Raw genomic sequence first — 24,638 nt, 5'->3', positions numbered from 1 at the left:
TCCATTATGTACTAGAAAAAGGTCCCTTAAGCATTGAGGTCTAATTATCGGTAGCTTATGATAAATGGTCAGTCCTTGGTAGAACTTTCGCCTCATTTTAACCGTCAACCACCCTATTCACTTGGAGCAGGCAAACATCTCAACATCACGAGTGATCCCGAAGACAAATCTCACCACTATGTGACACAGGTGATATAATTTAACATCCAAACATCCAAAAAGGTCCAGATAGTCCAGTAAAGCGCAATAAAAATACAGTTATACTAGGACATTTATGATCATTTTCTTTATCATCTAAGGCAGCGTACTTGCCTAATATCGCAATCAATTCAACTTACTACGTACCGTGAGGCATACCTACCTGTCTATTATACCTATATACCTAGAATACCTGTCTATTTCAAAACACATCTTTGCTGGAAGTTCTTCTCAAGATCCTCACCAAGTCTTGAAGCAGGACAAACTAATCTCATATGTAAACTGGAGGTACAAGGTTGTGGTTTATATGCATATAAGATTGTGTTGTCACGTACAACAGCGCAAAGATCTTACCAAATTTGAAAGGGAACCTTCAAAGCTCGGTCCAGCGCACGACCGTTCATGTATCCCTGTTTAGCTTGCTGACTGCATGCCGTATGCTCGCCACTACAGTGTACAAAAAAAAGGGTTTGTAAAAAAAATCGATTAGCCAGCAAGTTTTGAGGTAAGAATGGAGCAAAATGAAATTTACTTCCCTTCGTAAAATCATAACCAATAAAGGTACACTGCATGAATTTTAAAATGAAGTGACAAAACTTAGAAAAAAATCCAATTGCTACTGCATTAGTTGTTAAAGAAATTTGATTCTTATAAAAACTTAAGAGTCGATGTATTTATTAACTATATGCGTTTTATATGATTTGCAAATTTTCTTATTTAATTCAGTGAATTAAAGTATTACCTAAATTTAAAGTTTAGAAGTTTCCTTTAATGAAGTATTATTTTTGATAAAAATAGATTAACAAGAGGGTTTTGAGGTAACAGCAAAGAAAAAAATCTGCGTCTCTTTGTGAGATTCAAACCAATAAGATTAAATTATGGAAATTCGAGATTTAAGTGACATGAGCTAGAAAAAAGATTTAATGGTTGCTGAACGAATTAAATTACTACAACTAATCTATTTAATAAAAAATTTAATGTTGTAGTTTTGCGATTACTGCAAAAAAAAATTGTAGTTCTCTTAATGAAATCACACATTATAAGAAATAACTGTCAAAGCTTTACAACTAGGTTACATAAAGTAAAATACGACTGAATTTCTATTAATTCTGTTTCGAAACAAATTTTATTCTTACAAATACTAATTAATCTAGTTGATAAATAAAAGTAGGTTTATATGTTTACTGAAAAAGTGTACTACTACAATCCACAAGCTCAGTCGCAGTCTAAGTATAAAAATGATCATCGTATTTGACAACTGTAGGTTTTAGTCTTAGATAAGTAATATAATATCAATATCTTGCACTTTACCTAATATACTATAACTAATCAAACATCACTTACTATTATATCCTAGTTTTTTTCTAAAGCTCTCTAATATTATTATCTTTGACTAGTAAACTTTGAGATTTTTTGACTCGTAACGTAGTTTTAATAGACTATAAGATAATAATCCAGAGAACAAAAATTAGTTATTAGTCGATTCCCAGTAACATAACAAGCTTTTAATCGGCAAAGAGGCTTTCTTGCACTATTTGAGACATGGCAAGAAGGAGTTAATAAAAATCAAAAACAGAACAGGACTAGTTAAAAAGTACTGTGGGACTTCTAAGATGTATGGTTAGGGGTTAATATAACCACAATTCAGATCAGTAATTGTCATCCTTCTCTGAGTTAAGTAGTAGTGAAAGAATTTAAGAGAGAGAGAGAGAGAGAGAGAGAGAGAGAGTAAGAGTGGGAGAGAGGGAGGGGGAGGGACAGCAATTTATGCTTAGGCGGAAGTTTGGACATAAAAGTGTGAGTGTGCAAGTGACGTTGCCAGTTGTGCGATAGGGCAAAGACCCTTATGGGCAAAGAATGCAAAACGTACACTAGCAGTTTGCACAGCAAGGTAAAAGCACTGGAGTACCATTGAGGTGATGCATTAAAAGATAATTTGGAGTATGGTTGGGTAAACAGAGATTTTTTAAATGTACTGCGTTTCCCTATTTATTGTTCCACGTAAAAAGAGAGAAGCCCTACGCAAATTTCCCTTTTTCAGGCGCAGAATCCAAGTAGAGAAGGGGCCCATTGGATGTACGAGATAGGGCACGTCCATTTCTCTAATAAACCACCTAATAATTTACAGGTACAAAACTGTATGACAATTCGACAAATATTCCATTCCAAAAAGGTCCTTAAAAATGTCCTATGTCAAAAAATACCTAAAAAACGTCTTATGCGAAACATCATTAAATAATGCTTATTTCAAAAAAAAAGATCAAATTTTTTTTCCTAAGGTAAAAAAATTCGGAAAAAGTTTCTAAACGTTAAATAATTGAAAACGGTGCAAAAGAAATATTTTTTTTATTTAACTGATGTATTTTGTTGTGTAACTTAACAATGAGTCATAATTTTTGTCTCTTAGTACATAAGAATATTTACGTTATATTTCAAACGTACACGTTTCAATAAAAATTATTTTAACAGTATTTTATACAATGAACAAAATCTGACAATCTTTAACCACACCTTTCTGTCTTGGTAAAATTTAAAGTGCATGTTATTCCAATATTAAAAAATTATGAAACAAAAATAGTTAGTTCCAAGGAACTGAATAATAATAATTGCTAAAACACCAGCTAATAAACAAATAACAGGAATAACTTGTAATGAATTTTTTTTTTTAATTTTTGTCAACAAATTCTTTTTCCCACTTTTTGTAAGCAATTTCACTGGACACAAATTTAAATCATAAATAATCAATCATAAGGTTAATTAAGTTTTTTCGACACGCCGTGCTCAGAAACTCGATTATTAACTATCTATTGTGGCTCTAAAGACCTCGATTAACAGACTCTACTGATAGCTCGTGCTACGCACTCGTGCGAGTACATGTATACGTCGAAGTCTTTGCAGAGCCACATTAAATGGCTCATAAACTTGTTTTCCACGCACGATGTGTCAAAAAGTTGTATACACCACATATGCGAGAGGTTACATGACTAACACATGCGTGTCTCCGCACAGTCACTGGCACTCGAGTGTGAACTAATACACGTTGGTCAATCGTCTTCCCCACGTAGAAGTACCGTAATGTACTATTTAGGCATTACACTGTATCTTAAGATTCTTATCAAGTACAAAGCTTATGAACCAATTGTCATAGAAAGAAAATGTAGAAATTCCCTATTAAAAAGGGTCATTGACATCTCCCACCCTCCTACTTAATCTCTCGCTCTTTTCTTACCTCGAGTCATGTAATTTATATAACAATAAAATAAAGGTATTATTCACAATTTTACTATTCTTTAATTTTTAGATAACCCTTGTCCCCCAACCCCTTTTATTTTCCTTATAACTCTATACAGTCCCACTTGCCATTCCTAGTTTTGTTTTTTTAAATATAACTATCAATATATGAATGTCTTACAATTAAAAGACAAGCTTATACATGTGTCTTAAAGTTGTAAGGTAGCTATTTAAATGTTAAATCTTGTAAATCAATGCACCTTTTGTAGTTTTTTGGAAGAAAATACAAAAATTTCTAATAAATAAGAGAAATTATAGAGTAATAACCAACTAGTTTATCTTAGAAATATGCCAAAAACTATTAACTTATTAACAATGTTAAATAAATTCATAAATAACTAGAAAATGCTTACAATAGTTTTGTTTGAACTGTTATAATTCAACCGTCTTGAAAACAAGAATCAATGTAACGTTTCTAGTCAAAGAATAAAAAAAACTTGAAGGATGACAACAAGTTAAAGAAATAATAATTGTGGGTGGATTGAATATTATTTTTCCAAAAGACTACTAGCGTTCTTCATTATTAATATAAAGTAAAATATGGATCTTTCAGTTAAAGACATAAAAATACATTAAAAATTATTTTTTTTATTTTTAAAAAATTGCTATTAATATAGGTTTAACAAATCAATATTTTCTAATTCAAAAGATTATGAAGAAGGAGTTACTATTATGAGATTACTGTATTTACAAAATTTTTTAACGTGGTTCTTACTTTCAGGAGATATTCTAGGTGACATAGCTAAGAATAAACATAAATATAACTTTCTTGAAGATCTGTTTAATATTGTAAAAATGATGCACTTTTTTAGTTGAAGAAGAGTTTTTGAGTTAGAGAATAAGACATGTTGGAGTTTTAATTCACCTAAATTGGTGAATATTTGTAAAAGTACAAATATTGATAGAAGTGACAGAACATATAACATTAAAATGTTAAAAAAAATGGTGTTTTCTGTTATAAGATAACAAAAAGGGTTTTTAAATAACTTCGTGAAAATAAACAAAAATCGCTTTTCTTGATGGTCTGGGTAGTATAGGTAAGACATTTTTGTAAAAAATTTTCATTAATTTTTTTATTTTAATCAAGAAATAAGTTTTAGCTGTGGCATAAACAGATATTACCTTAATATCACTTCGTAATTTAATGAGACATCAAAAAAATCCGGAATAACTGTTAGAATTAGTACAGTTGCCATTTTTAAAACTAAAATCTCGAAAAGGTAAATGTTACTCAATTTAATTCCATAGAATAAAGCTTCAATAATTTTGAAAAAAACTTTAGAAATAGTTGCTGCTATTCGCTACGTGCACAAGCTAAAAAAGCGATCGCAGCAATATCTGTGCTAATATGTGAAACTAAACGATAGGTTTGTCTTCTGCTAGCAGACTGCTAAGCATTACTATCATCAGAAAGTTATGTCTTTATACATCGACAACCATTCTAAGGGTTAAATTTTTAATACAATTATGAGTAGTATGTACATATTTTTCTCAGGCATGCTCATTAAAAAACGCAGTGAAATACATTGGATACTGTGTATTTCTTAGAGTTTTTAGCTGAGGCCTGATCCTCTGAGCGTATTGCATGAACGGGTGTACATACTGTGTGAACACGCCGGTATAGGGCTAACGGAGCTCTCTGATTGGTCAGAGGAGGTCTGTGTTGACTACATTGCAAACTAATAAAACATATCTCGTATAACACAGTACACGGACTTGAGTTGAAGTAATACTCAAGTGCTTATAGTGCTTGTAGTACAAATTTTGTCCTTAGTTATTCACATAGGATTGTACCACTTGAGACATTGTATTAATTCGTGATTTAATAAACACAGAACCTTTTATGTATGTGTCAAGGTGCTGTGTCCCTATAGGTATCAAGCACATATCGCGAATATTGCCTTCTGCTGTGCCAGACCAATAGTTCTCGTTTTTACCTAGGATGGCGTTGCTTCAAAATTGTGCAGATAGCAAATATAACAAGTATTAAACAATGATAATAAGTCTTTGAAGAGAAGCAAATTTTTTTTAGGAGTTGATTTTTAAAAAATCCTCCTTGTCATTAAAACAATGTACAGATTTATAATGATATTGGAATAAATAAACTTTTAACTTCTATAGGCAATATTCTCAATACATAAATAAAGGTTACAGTCTTCGTTGAAATGACGCCAAGTTTTAAAACTAATTTAAGAAATAGGAAATATAAATGTAAACTCTACTAACTGTGATTCCAAGGAAACAGTTAAGAGGTAATGTGTGTATTAAAACATTAAGTAGACAGTCAGATTTTAATACTAGAACTTCAACAACACGTAACAAATTTGAATTAAATACGAATTTTTTACTTTATTGAAGAAGAAACAATCACGATGCCCAAGAACATTGAAACTTTCTTATGTGTCAGATGGAGCAGTGCAAGCGTTCTTATAATTAGTACCTAAAAGTAATCTTAGTCTATTATTAGGAAGATCTTTTTTACTTCAGTATAGCACTTTAATCTGACGGCGCATGCCAAGGGAGCTTGTAGCAGAGTATAGGCTGTTAGAATATAAGTAAATTTATATTAAATATGTAACTAGTGAAATCTATCATGCGTCATAAGCACTATTCATGTAAGATGATATGTATACGTACTTTGTACAGTGATATAGGAAAAGCAGACAGAACATGGTTATTACCATGCACGCACGCTCTCGTAGAGTGTCCTTTGGTATTAAAAAAGAAGATCTCGTAATCTTGATTAATCTTTATTTCTGTAGTTAAATGTATTTCTGTAAGTGTCACTAAGTTGTATATTATTGATCCACTACTTTCTAAAACATTTATTTAATATGGTAGCTGACACGGTCTTTTTGCACTTAGCTTGCACTTTTGAGAATATACTTTCTCTTGTGTGTATTCCAAACATAGTTCGATGGTTTAGAAGCCATGTAAAATCAGATCCCCTTTGCTGTGTCAGTAATTGATGTCACAATAAAATCTAAGGTGGTTTTTTACTACGCCAATGACGATAGTATCCCTGGTAGCACAATCTTACGCACTGACAGTGCGTAAGTCTGCACCTGGTCTGCTTCCGGGATCTTGTGTAATTCTGATGCATGACAAGTGCACAAGATGCTTTGCGGCAGATTTGCCCAAGATTTGCGTGCAGGCAAGTGCGTAAGACTCTTGCGTAAGAAGTGCACAAATCTGACGGTCAATCAAGTACGATATTATTTTTATTCGATGTACTCCTCCTTGTTGCAGAATTTTGCAGAATTCTTGGGAGACAATAATTGACTCAAGCTGTTTTAACTATGGTTTTGACTTGTTTTGCTTGTAATAACATATTTCTTACGTTTTTGCTGGTGCAGAAATTGTAAAGAAATTTCTGAAGTGAGATTTTAACATCAGAAATTTCTTGAGATTTTTTAACAGGGTTATGAAAGACACTTATTTTTGTGCACTGACATTTTTTTATGTACAATCGGCACCAATAGATCACAAATTACCTTTATATAGGGAAAAATTAGGAAAATACTATGAATACACTAGTTTTTCTAACTCATTAAGGAAATTTTATGGTATCGGCGAAAAAAAATTTTTCTGAAATTCACTTCCCAATGTTTTTTATAGTGTTAAGAATGAAAATAGTTCATAATTCAAAAATGTATTTACATGTGTGCTTATGCATGTATGTGTATTTGTATGTGATCGGTCGTGTCTCAGAGCCCTGTGGTCACATTTTAATAATTTCAGGTTCAAACTTATTGTTTTTGCATACTTCTACCGGCTCGAAAAAGAAATTTTAGTTTCGCACCGTATCAAGGTTGATGCTGTTCATTTTCAATTATTGACACGGTTTTTAAAAACGTTTGTTTTTGCTGTTAAAATTATTTTTATTTATTGCATATAGAATCAACACTATTTTATATTTTAAACCCTTTTAAAAGGTTTTTTCTTTTTACTTCAAATGTATACAATACTTAAATTTCAAGATTTGTTAATGTGTCAGAAAAACAACGATAGATAACAAAACAAACGTATTTACACTTTTTTCTGATAAAATTTGGATCCAAAGGATTGAAACAATAAAGTGGCACGAAAAAAACAGATACAATAGATTGTAAATTAAAATTTGAGACCGAACGTGGTTATACCACATGATCTTATAAACGTTACTTACTTACTTACTTACTTACTTACTTACTTGCGTACTCACCTGCACGAAAATTTTGTGCAAATCTGCCGCAATCAGAAGTGCGTTTAGTCAAGACAAAAAACGCACTTGCTGCAAGCGGAACTGCCTCAAGTTAAAATGATAACGCACTTGACTAACCATCAGATTTGCGCACTTTTTACGCAAGAGTCTTGCGCACTCGCCTGCACCCAAATCTTGCGCAAATCTGCCACAATCAGAAGTGCGTCAAATCAAGATAAATAACGCACTCGACTGATCGTCAGACTTGTGCACTTCTTACGCAAGAGTCTTGCTCACCTGTTGTGCATCAGAATTACGTTAGATCTTAGAAGCAGACTATATGCAGACTTACACAATTTCGCTGTCAATGTAAATCTTGTGCAAGAAGTACGTTAGAATTGCAAAGACTGTGCTACCAGGGATATGTACGCATACTAACACAGCATTGCAGAGCCTATTATGCACAGTTCTTAGGAATGGCTAAAAAATGTAAAATGTTATATGCATGCGCGCGCGCTTGTGTGTGTACATATATACGAGTCAGACTCAGCTTTTTTGCAGACATTGCGTACCAACCTCTAGAAGAATTTAGTATTTCATAATTTTCAGTTGATAATGAAAATATTTACATTGAAAACGTACTTGTCTGATAAAAAACTGGTCTTGCCCGTAACAGGGTAGATAACTAAGATTATTGACATTACGAGCTATATTTACAGAAATATTTGTAAAAATGTTTATGAACACTTAAAAAATGTTTTTTTTTTTAAATTACTTGATAATGTAGCCCTCAAAACTCTTGAAGTAAATATCACTGATACTTTGATGCAGTTGACACATAAAAAATAAAGTTGCACCTTCAAACTAAAGAGTGTAAGCAATCTTTTACCTTATTACATCTTTTACCAGTCCTGCAACTTAAATGCATGCTCTTCTAGGATACATTTTTCTTATTCTTTCAAATGTGTCATATGCTGTTTATGTTAATATCCTTAACATCTTATGCCATGAAGAAATTAAAGAATCCATAGAGCTTATAAAGCCACTTTTTTGTTCCTTTAACAAGAACAATACTTTTAATTCTATAAGTTCTATTTTATTTTCAGCAGAAAACTAACTTCAATGGCTTAAGAAAGTTTTCAAATCGATATCTCCTTATATAATAATGTGATCAACTGGAACACGAAAATCATCGTTTTTAGAAAGAGAGCACTATTTTTAGCTGTTAGTGGTTTATTTAACATTTGTTCTTGTTAATCATTTGAGCGTTAAAAGATAATTCTGTATTTTATCTTCAAATAATTATCATAAAGTCTTGTTATGTTTGAGGTAATGGCATTGTCAATAGAAATCTCACTTAATCATTACATTTGTATCCTTTTTTTAACAGTATTTTGCATAGAATTTTAACAAAACTTTTGCACTTTATCAATTTACCATTCACATACTATTGTACACTACACTATCCAAGTTTTTACTGACTACTTAGTGGAAATACAATGCATTTTGTACCATTGTGGGATAGAGTGACAAGCTCTTACGCAAATTGTAAGCATTACAGAGTTATATATATATATCATGAAATTGCTATTGTAATGCACTGAATAATAATTGAACTTGCCCTCTAACATGCGTCAGTTGTGTAGTAGCTGCTTGTTATTCTATCATCTTTTAAATTTGTAACTAAACACTTCGTAAAAGCATGTTACATCCTTTAGTGTTATAAGCTCTTAGTTTTAAGGAGAAAAAACCAATCCCCAAGTTCACAAGCCTGTTGCATTGTCATACTGTCATGGAAAAATAAAAAAAAAATTTCAGCAATACACGTACCCCTCGTAGAGTGTAAGTAGTCTAAATCTGAGCATCTAAAGTTTAGCAGGATTTTTTATAAAAAACATTAAATTTTCTATATTTTTGCCCTACAATTGAAATACTATCTGGGTCTAAGATGTTTTTTTTTTTTTTTTTTTCTTACGGTGCATTAAAAAATTATGTGCAAATGTTGTTTTAAGATCTTATTAGATAAAAAAAAGCGCATTTTGATCCAGGGCATTGTTAAAACTAGAAATGTTTAAGTGAAAGTATGCTTGTAATGCTAATGTGGTCCTTTTTTTTCATGTAGAACAAAGGGTATACCACTTTAAGATTTAATTCACAATTTATTTTCAACAGAAAAACTCTGTTGATAACTTTAAAAAAGTTTTCAGATCAGTATCTCCTTACATAACATAGTAACTAAGACTATGACACCAAATTGGCCATTCTGGCAGACTGACCTGTATGCATTTTTCTTTATGCATTTTTCTATACATACATATGCGTATGTATGTGCACTTAAAAAACGTATACATACAATTAAGCATTGTAACATATTTTGTGAGTATTTGTGTGAAGTGGACAATAAGCTCTCTTTTCCCGTCGAAATTTCCCCCAATCCTTTTACAGCCACGCTTTAACCCTCCTACTTAATAACGTGATATTTATTTAAGTATTTTGTTATCAGAATACAACATCATTTGGGTCCAATTTCTACAGCCACAAAATTCTCCTTACAAATTTTTCTTTTTTTTTTTTAAACACGTTAGGAACCTCTTTAATCCAATTTTAATTTATATTCTTATCCTTTTTACTTATGTCTTATAGTTATTTATAGTTTTATATTATTATATTCAAGGTAAAGGGTATGTTTAAAGAGGGTAGGTGGGCTAAGCTTAACCATCATATGTAAACACATAAATTCATAATGCAAGTACAAAATTTATTTCTTACTATTTAAGGAGAAAAAATTTGCACTCGAGATATTGAATGATAATTTTAATTTATTTTCTAGGCCTTTTATACGTTCAAAGCTTGGCAGAGTTCACGAAGCATCATGTGTGGTATGTTTATTCTATGGTTTAAGAATTTGAAAGTTTTCTACATGTTTCAGTTATTCTGATAAGTCGTGGCATTAAAATTTTTATGTTAACTTATTAGCATTATGATATTTATGATCTATTACAAATATTTTTTATATTCGTATTTCTTGTATTGTATAGTATTTTTAAGTTTTAAGCATAATTTTGTCTGTCTCTCAAAATGTCTCAATTTTCTCTTTTTGGATTAGTAACTTTGAATCCTTGATATCGTATGAAATTAAAAAATTATTTACGTATTGTACGTCATTTTTTGTTTATTTTTTAACTATTCTATACTCATTAAGATAATGAAAAAAAACTAGTGGTAAGTACCTTTAAAATGATTTATAAAGTATACAGAGAAAAGAAAATAACATATAATTTAAAGAAACTGAAAAAAATCTAAAGATCTGTACTCTATACGCCAGTACAGCTATTTAGAAAAAAAACCTTCCATGAAACCATAGAAACCTAAATTGAAGACTGACATTAATTAATTGACTCAATGATCGCATATAAAAATATGATGTAATAACTAAATTAACGTACGAAGCAAAATAAAGGCATGTAAAGCAAAATAAGGAAGGCAGTATGAAAAGCTTTTATTCGAAAGATTCAAAAACAAACAATGACAGATACTGAAGCCGTTATAAAATAAAAATAAAAGAAAAAGTATAAATAATAAGTAGGTGTAGAGAAGAATTCTTCTATAAAAACTGGTGGTCAATGGATACTTTAGTATCTAAATAGAAGATTATACATATCCAACTTATAATATAAGAATGATGATATACTTTTCATAAAATGATATTTCAAATAATCCACGGCAGTAAGAATTTTAATGGTAGTAAAATTATTGTTGGGACAAGGATATTCGATAGCAGAAAAAACATGAATGTAGATGTCTGTTTTCTAAAATTATATTAGTATGCTACTGCGATGTATAAAAAGTAGTGCAATTATTATAGGAATTAAAACACTAAGCGGTAAAGTGTGATTTTAATGAATATTTGAATGTGTAATAAATTGATTATTCTAAGGAGTAACAAGCATATATCCATTGCAAAAGTAATTCTAAGCTAGTTAGTAAGAAGCCAATAGCACTTATTAAATTTTAATTTTCTGATTATTTTAAAACTACTTTTTATACACTGACAACATTTCTATTGTCACATATTCTTGTGTCCTATACGTCTACGTGTTCTCAATCAGTTGACAATTTAATATCTACAAGATATATCTAAAAAAAGGCTCAGAAAAACATCGAGTATACTGCTTTATCGAAAACTGGTTATTATTATATGACAGAGAATGTAGCTTAACAAAAATATTCACTTTTTTTGAAATAAAAAAATTTTAATGTATGAGACGCAATAAAAATTAAATCATTAATGTATGCAAACTTTTATAAATAATCTGGGACTTATTTACGAATCTAGCAGTACTTTCTATATCAGCAGCTCATTATCACATTATTGGCACTTGTTATGGCTAGGCAAAATCACTAGGCTTTATCTGCCTTGGTAGTTGATTTTTTTGAACAACTTAAAATAGGCTGTTTTGAAAGGATGTCTGCCGCCTACCTTTCGCAACGCTTCTCAAAGCTGTAATCACGTGCATTATCAGTTAGCAAGTTTATTTCTCTGTGGTTTTAACTGTTGATACTTTAGCATAGTGATTTATTTATGGCTTTTTTTTTTTGTTGAACTTTTGTATGAACTTTTAGAAGTAGCTGCTTTTCCGTAATCTATATTTACGATAGAGTAAATTTTGTTTTTACTTCAATAGCTCTCTATGTTGGTTATGGTGTAGCCAAATTGAACCATAGTTAAGCACCTAGAATGATTTTTGCCTATGGTTTTTAACCATTTTATTTACGCAACTAAGTACGACCAGAAACCAATTTATATTCTTTGTACTTCAAATTATTTGTAAGTATAAAGTTCTTGATGCGCTAAGCTTTTATTTTTTTAGCATTTACAACAAACTATGTGTAAAATTGGTATGTGTGTACTATGTTGTTTTGTACATGAGTGAATAATACCAATATCATTTTATAAGTCAACTTATAAAGTCTCATCTAACTACGAAGACTTAGGTCTATTTCTATTCTGTTTTAAATTAATGTTGAAATTAGTGAAATAAATAACCATAATATACATTTATGGGATGAATCAAGAAGTGATACATTTTGTTCATACATATAAAAATATTTCAATAATTTTGTTCACTTATAAGTAAATATTTGTAGGGGACTTACTGCTTGGTGCATGAACTGTATTACCTTATACTAGAGACTGGCTGGTAAACGTGAAAGGGGCTCGCGCACACAAGTAAGGTAGTGTAAACTGCTCCATCTGAGCTTCTATTGGTGTGCTCGACCCCCGCCCCTATTAATTCCCAATCTTTGGGGCTCTCTGGCGATCGCTCCGCTGAGTTCGCGCTGGGTTAAGAGTCGGCTTTCGTGTGCTCTCGAAGAAGGTTGGAAAGCTCCCGCGTGTCAGCCAGGCTCTCGTAGTTCAGTTGAAAAGTTGGCCATTGAATACAGAACGAACAAAACTAGATCTTTCCACGCAGACGGCAGTTTGTCAACAGTTTTCGTTCCCCGCTGGATCATGGAAGCTTGTTAATCAAACTCGTCATCGAGCAGTGAATCCTCTTTCCCACTAGAGTGAATTCAGTAAGATCTTTCAATGTTCCTCTTTGTTTGAGGTAGTATTTTGTTATTTGTTATTAAAAGTTTAAATTCCTCGAACAACGCTTTCAATCGTTGTTTCGTGGCAGTTAGCTGTTTATTAATTTCATTCGCATACGCGTCTCAAATTTCCTCGATACATTCTCTTGGTAATTGTACGTTGTATTTTGACTAATAAACAATTTTGGTTCGTTTAAAATATTGTCATTGATATTTAGTTTCAATCTCCTTTGCTTAAAAAAAAGACAAAGGGAAATTATAATTTTCGAAGGAGAAGCATTTCCTGATGTGAGTAGAAGATCCTCAAAGGATAAACAAAAAGACAAAAAAAAACTGGTGATTTCGATTAGTGACTTGGAAAATTAGAGCCACGAGAAAAAGCCAGAGCAACTTTTCAAATATTTTAAAATTTTGTTATTATTAGATACATTTTTAGTAATCGTTGAAAATCTCTTTTCAAACTGTATCTTCAATATCTAACATGTTTTTGCTATAGATTCGAACAAAAATTACATTTTTACTTTTGCATCTCGATAAAGCCATGTACAATTGACCATGAGAAAATAAAGGTTCTTTCAAGTATAATACTACATCATCAAAACTTTGACCTTGAGACTTGTTTATAGTCAGAGCAAATGCTACAACGAATGGGAATGGTTTTCTATATAAAATAAAAGGTAATGGTAAAGTATTCGTAGTATGTAATGTAATTCTCGAAATAAAAACCTTATAACCAGTTTCTTCTCAAGTAACCATTCCACGTTCTACGTTACACTTTAGCAATTTAGTAATTTGCAATCGTCTACCATTACATAATCCATCTGATATACTAAATTTCCAAATTAACATTACTATTGTACCTATTTTTTATTTAAGTTTATGAGGTAGTAAGCCTTCACAAATGTTGTTCAACATTTATATGGGAAAGTTTATATGAATATTATTATCTGATTTGTCAACATCTATATAGGTTGCATTATTGATACTGCAATAAGTTTAAGTTTCTCTACCTAACCGACTTAAAATCTTATTGCTTAAAAAAAAGGATATTTATCTTATAACGTTAGTATTACGTTATGACTGAAACAGTAACTGTAATTACCAAATCTTTTGGTACAGACATCATCTGTTATCCGGGACTTAGAAATGTTAAATGTTTCTATGTCCCCTTCCCCACTTCTAAATAATAATTTAAGAAACTCTTTATCACTTGAATGAATATCACTTTATTATCTTATGATTCTGTATAAAGAATCGGATTCCAAGACAAAGCTGTTAGTCAAAAATCCTTTTTTTCCAAACCTTAAGGTTAAGAAATTTCAGTTACATGATTTGAATAATATGCTTCTACATAATAAAATTTCTGTTGACAACTTTTACTTACCCTAAGGCTTAGATAGATCTGTTTATACCTCTTAAGTTCAAAATCAATCGTAGCTTGATAACATAAAAGTATTTACATCGTAATAATGTTTATAAGAGTACCCTATGAAATGCAAACTTTAGGCTACGGTTACATACAGTGAAATTAGCCAGAATTATAGCAAAATAATAAAAAAGTTTCCTCACCTTCATTTTAACAAAAATACATGTTCACGCTCTGACTTCCATTACCGAGCAAAAAAAAAAGGTTAACTCGTGTTGAGATGTAATCCACAATGAAGGAGAATTGAAAAATTATTCACCAGAGGGCAGCATGAGTTTGTGAAGTACTATATCATACCACTGGCATGTGTATTTTTATACGACACCAAAAAACAACTTGAAATTAAATTAAATTATAGCATACTAAATGATAGACTACACACCCCTTGATTGTGTAAGTGATTGATGTCATAATGAAATCTGACGAGGTTTCTTACTTTGCCAATGATGATAGTATATCGGTGGACAATTACACAGCAATGCTGAGTCAGAATGGTTGTAAAATGTAAAAAAAATTGTCTTAATTTTTATTTCATTTCTACTAAGTTCATTAGTTTAAGCCTTTCTAAGCCACTGTCCACTACTTCTATTCTCCACGATATGATTTATTCGATAGCGAATAATTTAACTGTTTCAAAAAGGAGTTGGGGTGCAAAGTGGAGTAGAATATACATATATATTGTTACAGGGTGCGCACGATGTGGATTATTGAGGAAAAGACTTCGTTCTCGACCGGGCCTGTGATACCCGGATACCTGCGGTGACGCTTCCTGCAATTTGAATGCGCAGATCTCATCCGTTGAGACACTGCTGGGGACAGATATTGCGGCTACAGGGGTCGTCGCTTCTCGTGACGACTTTGACACAACACAAAAATAAAAATTAGGCACACAACAATAATCAACACTTGCGAGTCGTATTTTGAAACGAAAAAATATATTTGAGAATATATATAAAATACAATGACTTTTTCGCGGGTGTGTAAGTGTCTACACTCGTTGAGCGTGAATGCTCGGCGTGCACGCAGCACAAAATCGCGAACCAGGCAGACTATGTGGGCTAAACGAAGGCCACTGCCCTTTACAAATAATACACCTGCTGGCAGGTACTTACAGCTACGCTGCTATGCAGGCTTTGCTGCACGGACACTCTTTTGGTGTGGTGTGTCATCGTCAAGAAGTCCCTGCTCGCGTCAACAGGCGTTCCTGTTGACAGGGACTAAGAGCCGTGGTTCGTCGTTTGTGGTCTCACTGACCCACTGGTTAACTCACTCGAAACAGGGTTTTAGCACCAGCACTACCCCAGGACGTCGTGATAAGAAAGCCGTTGAGGAACGTCCACAAAAAAACATAAGTAGAAGTTCCACGCAAGACATTTTTCTCGTAAAAGCTCTAAAAACTCGCTTCTCGCAATCACAACAACAAAGTCCGCTTAGCGTGTGCTCAACAGCCCAAGATAATTTAACCTCTTTTCTCTTTTTTCTTTCCTGTCCCTGCCTACCGATCATGGCTCGACGGTATCTCACAGTCACACCCTCTGACCAGACGGTATCCCGTAGATATCCAACTCTACCTCCTAGGTGCCATTCAGGGAGGCTCTGCGAACGTCGCTTAGTCGCGTGCTCGGACATCGTCGCGTGTTCTACCATCGCTCGCAGGTACCTTAGCCATAGTGGATGACTTCGACACCATAGTCGCTTTTTGGAAACGGCCTAGCTTTGGCTGGGCTGGTCCGGCAGCCTTGCTAAGATCAAGTAAGTTCGCAATAGGCGGGTCGTGCTTCGCCTATTTGTCGCTTTCCAACAGTGGTTGAGAAGCATTGATCACTTCTTCTTTGGACTCCTAGTCGTTAGTACACAGGTCTTCTCCCGCCGTTGCTGAAGTTTTACTCATGTACAGTTTCAACTGCCCCACATGAATAGGGCCTGAGCACGTACCTTCTTCAGATTCGAACTCGTAGGTGTTGTAACCCTATGCCCTCACGACAAGAAAGGGGCCGATATACTTTGAAGCCAATTTTACTGCCATGCCATGCGTTGCCAAGGACAAAACGTGGTTCACAGTAGGTAAACTCGCTCCGAGGCCAGCCATTCCTCGTAGCTAGGCAGGTACGGGGCCACCTCCCCTTTATCAGAGTTTCGTGCTATTGCACGTCCTCCATCCCCCCCGTGGAAAAGAAATTTCACGCATATCTACTTGCGTTGCTGCAATAGCACGCTATCTTTTTCTACTTCTTCAGACTCTGTGCTCATGTCACCCATGGCTGCCATATCCGCCCGTGTGGGTGTCCCACTGCAACAATGGTGGAAATAAGAAAATCGGAGAATGGGAGGAGTATGCACTGGAGCGCTCAGTCTATGGCAGGTTCATTAAGTGATTGGACCTACCAATCAAGGTGCAGTAGTTTAAACGTGTGTCCTGTTGTGCGCATCACGTGACAACCTCGTACCATTTTAGTGGTCGCCTCTGTTGGTGCTTGCAGTTGACATATGTGCTGATGTGCTTTGCCTTTATGGCTTTTTTACCACCAATGTCATAGTGTTTTGCGTAGTACCCGTCACACAGCTGTATACTTGTATTGAAGTACGTATTTTCATCGTTGTTGTGCGTATTTATGTGAAGATAGTGGTGTTTGTAAGGACCTAGAGCACTCATGAGTCACGTAGAACATCTCGCTGACACATCTTCATCTTCATTATCCACCTTTTCGTCATCATCTACTACCACAATGTCAGTCTCGCTGCACAGGTGCACCTTATACTATGCCATCCCAACATACACTATCAGCCAACACAGTACTATGCTTGCTCCCGGGACACCAACACACCGATAGCTGCCGTTCACAGATACATTCTGTTACCATTGCACACACACACATCCTCAAGGTACGGGAATAAGACGAATGGAAAGGGAGTAAAATCGATTTCTATAGTTACTCTTATTGCTATGGCTTCCGAGCCTGATACCGGAATTTCGCACTCACAAGCAAGCCATATGCAGAAGAGAGAGCTACCTACGAGACCCTCGCCACTTATTACCGGTGATGAAGGCTCTATGACATGTTTGGATGTATCTTCAATTCAACACGTCACAAGCTATTCAAAAATCTGTCAGTGCAGATAATGAAAAATTTGTGAATATAGCTATTCAAAAATCTGTCAGTGCAGCTAATGAAAAATCTGTCTATACATCTATTGAAAAATCTGTTAGTGCAGATAATGAAAAATTTCCCATTTGTGTTGGAACTTAAGAACAACCTAACAATTAATTACACGCAATTAATCTTACAAAATTTTACAAAGGTATACTTAACAATACTACCAATACTAAAATACTGTATTATGGTATTAGTGGTCAGAATTACATTCTGTTTCAGGTCAGTTTACTATTCTTTATAACTTTTACAAACATAATGTTAAAGAAATAGGAAATATAAGAAAGATATTAAATTTTAGAAATAATTGGAAAATTTTCTACAACAGATAACAGATGTGGCACAATAAACAGTCAAAACAGCAAAGTCATCAGAGACAGTAAAGACCAATTAAGATGTCTCAAGACAGCTATTCATGCTTAAGAAGCCAGAAGATAAGTGTATTATTGAAAGTAAAACACTTTCCACATAGAATACACTGACAACAAATACAATTTAACCATTTCTGGTGGTGGAACATTACTTTGGAGATCCACGTTCCAAGGAGCTTAAGCTACCATTCTTTTTTAAAGAGGTAATGATTTATTTTCAATAATAGTTTTAAAAAAGGTCATCGAACATTTTTTTAAATTAAATTTTAAAGCTTCTTATGTATTATCAGCAACAAAAACGGGGTCTTATACTAGAGCAGCACCAGACAGAATTAAATCAGGATAAAGCTTGCTCTATAAACTTAAAACTACTGTCATTTTATAATGAGGTAAGTTTTTTTTTTTTTTAATTAATTTCAAACATGCATCAATTCATTCATATCTTATATAAATTTATAGTACAGCATTAAAAACAGGCTTAACCCATACCCATACCACAAAGAGTATCAAATAAAACAAAAAGATGTATAACAGAACAAGAGAATAATGCTGCATCACAGAAGAAACGTTGACCCTTTCAACAAATTATAAATGTGAGTTTTCACTATTACAATAGATCCATTTTAGTAGTAAAATTGTTATGACATTAGTTATTTACTTTTCAGGTTAAAAAAAAGACTGTTTCTGTGTCAGCTCCTTAAGAAGCTGTTCCTGCGTCAATTCCTAAAAAGATAATTATGATTGAGGGACTGGTATCAGATCCATAAATTTATAAACGCTTTTATTCAAGAATAGTAACAACTACTAAGAACAAAAAACAAGAATCATGATTTTTTGCAATTTTTACTCTTATTTTTTTTTTATAATTGAATATGCTTTATATTTTTAAGTAATGTTTCGATGTCTAGCTATTCCTTTAGTTGCATGCTTCTATCATATTTTTTTGAATAATATCTCATGAACTGTATACAAATCATGTAAATAATTATTAAAGTAGAGTTTATTGCATTTTAATAATGTAAATCAGTTTTAGTAAAACAAAAAACTTATTTATAGAAGCGTACGTAAATATTTTGTAAAAATGTAACTGTAAGCTAACATCTATTTCTTGTGAATAAAATGATGTAAGAAAATAATTATTGAAACGTTATTAATGACTTTTATTAAGTTTGAAGTGTGTTATACACACTTTTCATATAACATTTTATTAAGAAACTAGAGCTTTACTTAGTTCAAAATAACATAGTTTAACAAAGACTGTTAAAACAGTAAATGAAACGGTACACACTCGTTTGACTACCTTAAAACATAACTCTTCTAAAATATTCTATACATTTCATTAGGTGTCTGTATTATTATATAATAGTAAGGGCCTCATTTCCACCTCCACCAGTAGAGAACAACCATTCTCTCGTCCTACTACTTTATTTTTTTCATATTTCAATCATTTTAATACATTTATTTTACAAATCATTAGAACTAAGCACATCGTCATCGACTACTTATAGTGTGTTTCTTGGGGTAAGAAGCCTGTCCCTTTGAGCAAAAGCATTTTTAACGGTACAAAAACGTTTTATACATAAATTATGTGCAAAACATGCTTCGTAATAAGCATTGATTCTGCTAATAGCTAGACATTCTATGTCTTTAGTATTGCAAATGTGACAGAGACATAAAAGGGATTCGTTAGATTAATTAGAAAAAAACTTTACTCATATAGAATACTTACTTTTTAATAATATTTTTCATAACTAATTTTTCTGTTCCAATCCCTTAACGTCAATAGTTTAAGCAACCCTTAGATAGTATTCATACTGTAACGATTCTGTAAAAAAAAAAAAGTGCTAGGAGCCCCACCCCACCCTTACCAGTGGAGAGCAACCATATGCTTTATTTTTCTGTGATCTTTTTCTCTTTTTTCAATTTTATTATAAACTTCTATCATATTTATTTTACAAATCATCATCATCATCAAAGTAAAGTACATTATTTACTATACCTTTTGAGATAAGAAGCCATTCCCTGAGTGTTTTATATGGGCAGTACTATCTGCCTTACACCCAGCAACTGGTCATTCATATAAATTGAATCATTATGAACTATATGAAAATGAGCTGAACCTTAATAGAATTAAGTCCCCAGTTTTATTGAAGCAAGTCAGCAAGTTTGAGAAACAAAATCCTGTTTCTGTAAATAAGTACATTTTAAGAAAATGTGGTAATAAACATTCGATTTTACCATGACCATTACCACTGCAAAAAAAGACAATCATGTAAGTCTGCTTCTCGTAGAAAATTCTTACAACGATAAAGACAATAAAGAAGAGGATAAAGACATACTAGAACGAAAAATCCACGATGTACGGGTTAAAAACTGTTCCAGGCTGGTAGCACATCAGATATCTAAGAAAAAGTGGAAATGCTGGGTTTGTGACAGATGTTTACCTTTTTTTTATAGTGAAGATTAGCTCCGTAAGCATGAACTTGATTGTACTAGTGTGAACAACTGCCAGATAAATCTACCAACAGTAGGAAGCAACATTCCTGAGTTAAATAACTTTAATTCCGCTGAAAAAGTTCCTTACGTCATCCATGCAGACTTTGAGTATTTCCTTGAGCCTGTGGAGAATGATGTTCGTGCATTTCAGATGCATCAAGCCTACAGTATAAGGTATTACGTGAAATGCAGTTTCGATGATAGTCAATTACACTATGCAAGTTATTGAAGAGAAAATAATGGCAAAACACAAGCACAATAGTTCATTCAAGAGCTGAAAACCATTGCAAGTAACCTGCAAGAACTATATGAGAATCCAAAGCCAATGATCCTGATTCCGGCAGAAGAGAGTGAGTTCAGACAAGCTAAAGGTTGTCATATTTGTTGGTTCATTTAGGAAAAATGAGAAGAAAGTGCGGGATTATTGTCATAAGGCTTAAAAATTTAGACGTCCTGCACACAAAAAATGTAACATCAATTATCAGAATTCAAGATTCATTCCAGTGATATTCCACAATCTCACCGGCTACGACTCACACAAGGAGAACAAGGAGACGTACATTTTATTCACGAAGCACATAAAAGGCAGTGACATCAGTTTCCGATTTATCGATTTGTTTTGATTCATGCCCTCCTCCTTGGAAAATTGGTATTATATTTAGACAAGTGTGAAATTACTAACAGTGAATTCCGGCCCAATAATGCGATCAATTAGCCACTGCAACGTAGCTGGCGCATTACTCAGGCCCAATGGCAACCGTTGGAACTGAAAGAGTTCCTTGTCTGGCACTGTAAATGCTATTACTGGCTTAGTCTCCTTGGCAAGCGGTATCTGGTGATACGTGCTGCTGAGATCAAAGGTAGAAATAAAAAGCGCTTTTCTTAGCTTACGCAGGATGGTGTCCGTATGTGATAATGGATACACGTCGGGTGCTGTCACAGCATTTACGTTCCAGTAGTCAACGCAAAACCGATACTTACCATCCTTTTTACGTATCATGAGTACGGGACTTGCCTAACCGCTATTAGATGGTTCGATCACGCCACTTTCAAACATCTCACTTACTTGGACAAGTATGACCTTCTGGATCTCATCCAATACAGGGTAGCACTTCTTCTTGATCAGCCGTAAGGTCGTGACCTCGATCTCGTGCTCGACTCATATAGTGCATCCTAAGGAAGCTTCACGCTCCACGTAGTGATCCAGAAGGGTCTGCAATTCCTCTTGTTGCTTGGATGAGATTTCATTCAGCCCAATGGCATCGATTTGGACCTAGCCTGTTGCTGACAGTTCTGCTATCTCTAAGGGAACCTTGTTCCCTTGTCCTTTTAGCACCAGATCTCTATCGACAGGATTGTGGACGATCCCAAAAGCGTTAATAAAGTTAGCACCGACGTAACAATCAGCATCTAACTCGGGTAGTACAATGATATACACGTCCCGTTTAACCCCTCCTAGTTCGAAAGGTAGAGTGATGAGGCCTTAAGTGCGTGGTGGTCGTCCGTCGGCCATCACCACGCTTCCTAGCGTGGGACATAGCTGACTATCGCAGAAGTTCGCTATCTGGATCCCAACTGGTTGCATGACAGTCTAGGTAGCACCGGGATCATGAAGCGCTTGCAGCTTGTACCCGGCTACTTCAAGCTGTAGCCACCACTGGCACTCGTCCTCCAATGCAACTGCAACCTGTGATGGTTGGGTAGAGATGGGTGGCGTAATACCCTTATTTATGTGTGCCTCCTCTCGTTTTCCTGCCTCTTATTCGGGCAATCCCGCGCGTAGTGGCCAAGGTGGTTGCACTTATAGCAGCGTGGGTGTGACTCCTGCAAATGGGACTGGTCTCTCCGGGTACCAGGATCTCTTTAGCCTTACCCCTCGTTCAGGTTCCACCTCGGTGAGGACGAACCCGAACTTTGAAATCCCTTTTCTTTGGACGAAGGAGGTGAGAGTGATTATCGTTCCCGTTTACAGGGACTGTGTAAGGAGTGGGAGCTCTGCTTTAGCTCATTGGCATATTTAGTCAGGTCTGTCTGACGCTTCTTGACGTAAAGAAGATCAACAGCAGCTATAACATGTCTTCGTCAATAGCAGGTTTTCTGACTTTCTTCTTCGTTAACTCATCGACTATTTCTGCCAAGTACTCGTCCATTACATTAAACCTGGCTATCTTAGGAGGATGAGCTAATTTTTTGGCAGCTCCTCGATCACCTTTCAAAAGATAGCTTGTTCGCTTTGGATGGACGCTATCTCTTGTGAACAAGCGCTTAAAGGTTGGGCTTTGCTTATACCCGCAATCCTTGGCTATTTCTTAGCCTCCGTAGCCTTAGCTTTGAGCTCTTACGCCATTTCTGACAGGGGCCTTATTCAGAGTTTTTAACGCAAGCGTTAATGTGCCGTAACGTTCGAAATATCAGAAAATAACGTCTCTGCGCATACTCAGAAATCATTTTTAATATTTTTTAACGATTGCGCATTACGTTATTATAATAACGCGGGCGTATTCGATCTTTACGCACCAATTGTTGGTGTTACGTAAAGATTTACGAATAATTTAAGGACTGTCTTTAAATAGTGTTCTTAATGAAGCGTTAGTTTGTATTTTAATACCAATTTTTATTATCTTAAGTACAATTAAATAAATAACAACTTGTAATAAAATATAATTCTATTTTAATGCATGTTGACCTGAATAAGTTAAAGGTTGATCAATCAGAATATTTATTAGGAATTTTAACATGACTCTAAGAAGAATACAAGCAATTTTGATGCATTTATCATTGTATCAATTGGCGCGTATGTAGATGGCGGCATTTTCATATAAGTACTCTTCAAACCATCCATGCCCTTTTTGTTAACAAATATACAAAGTACTTATAATTAAATATTCATTGCTGATAATATCAATTAATGATATTTCTTCGTTCTTCGTTTCCTGCATTGTAATCTTTTTCTAAATGCTCATCATTATGGTTATTAATCATTACAATATCGTGATTAGGATTCATTCTAAAAAAAATATATCACTCATTATTGTATGATTAAGAAAAATTTATTTAAGATTGAAGAAGAAGCTTACAAACCCATTCATTAGGCAGAAATTATGTAATACGGAGCATGCAGTAATGATTCTCGCCACTTTTACTGGGTCATAATATAATTTTTGAGCTTTTTTTATACACAACCATGTGTTAGTTAAAATTCCAATTGTTTGCTTCACTTTCGAATGACACGATGTATGTTCATTTGTATATCTGGCTTCTGGTAATCCTTTGGCCACATTAATGATTGGCGTCAATAAGATCGGAGAGGGTGTATAACCGTTGTCAGCTACAAATATTATGAGATTGAAAATTACATTTATTTTTAAAACATAAATAAAAAAACAATTACTTTAATGTGGTTCAGAAGTGGCTTCAAACTTTCTAAAATACTTTCTATAAGAACCTATACTACGAAACCAAATTAAAAAAGTTTTTTTAGCGTTTTTTTTTCGACGAACTTGTATTAAAATGTAAGGGAGAGTTTATTGTGTCTTAATTCGATCTTGAAAAGACTAATAATTTAATGCCATTTATTCATGATGTAATTGGTGAGAGTTGAGAGTACATGATTTTAATTTAAACAAGTTTATTTTAATAAAATTTTAAGGGTTGGTTGACGGAGCCCGCAGGGGTCGAAGTTTCCTAGTAAAACATCAAAATACAAAATTCTACTTTATGTACCCTTGGAAATAAACCTGGTAGCTTCAGAATTTAGTGGAATAAGAGGGTAACTAACCTACCTTTAAGAGTACGTAAAGTATAATTACATATTTTTCGGTTCTATTGCTACAGTTTATCTGCCAGAGTAAGCTTTATATAAGCATTTGTTACTATTTTATTTCTCTTATGGTTCGAACCACACCAAACTTTAAAAAAATAATGTTTTG

At 33.7% G+C, this 24,638-nt stretch overlaps 1 protein-coding gene across 1 annotated transcript in view; it reads left to right on the top strand.

Moving 5' to 3' along the window:
- The window catches only part of LOC149375790 (protein unc-80 homolog), a 350,738-nt gene that overhangs the window by 68,336 nt on the left and 257,764 nt on the right, over positions 1 to 24,638 (top strand). The window contains exon 2 of the mRNA XM_089596538.1: positions 10,503 to 10,551. Coding sequence (XP_089452664.1) covers positions 10,503 to 10,551 — 49 coding nt within the window. The remainder of the gene's footprint in view (positions 1 to 10,502; positions 10,552 to 24,638) is intronic.

This window comes from Copidosoma floridanum, unplaced genomic scaffold, assembly GCF_036245765.1.
Source record: "Copidosoma floridanum isolate Cflo_tuat_1 unplaced genomic scaffold, Cflo_Japanese_pri ptg000004l, whole genome shotgun sequence".
NCBI lineage: Eukaryota > Metazoa > Arthropoda > Insecta > Hymenoptera > Encyrtidae > Copidosoma > Copidosoma floridanum.
The sequence above is the reverse complement of the archived record's forward strand: the minus strand, read 5'-3'. Positions and strand labels throughout refer to the sequence as shown.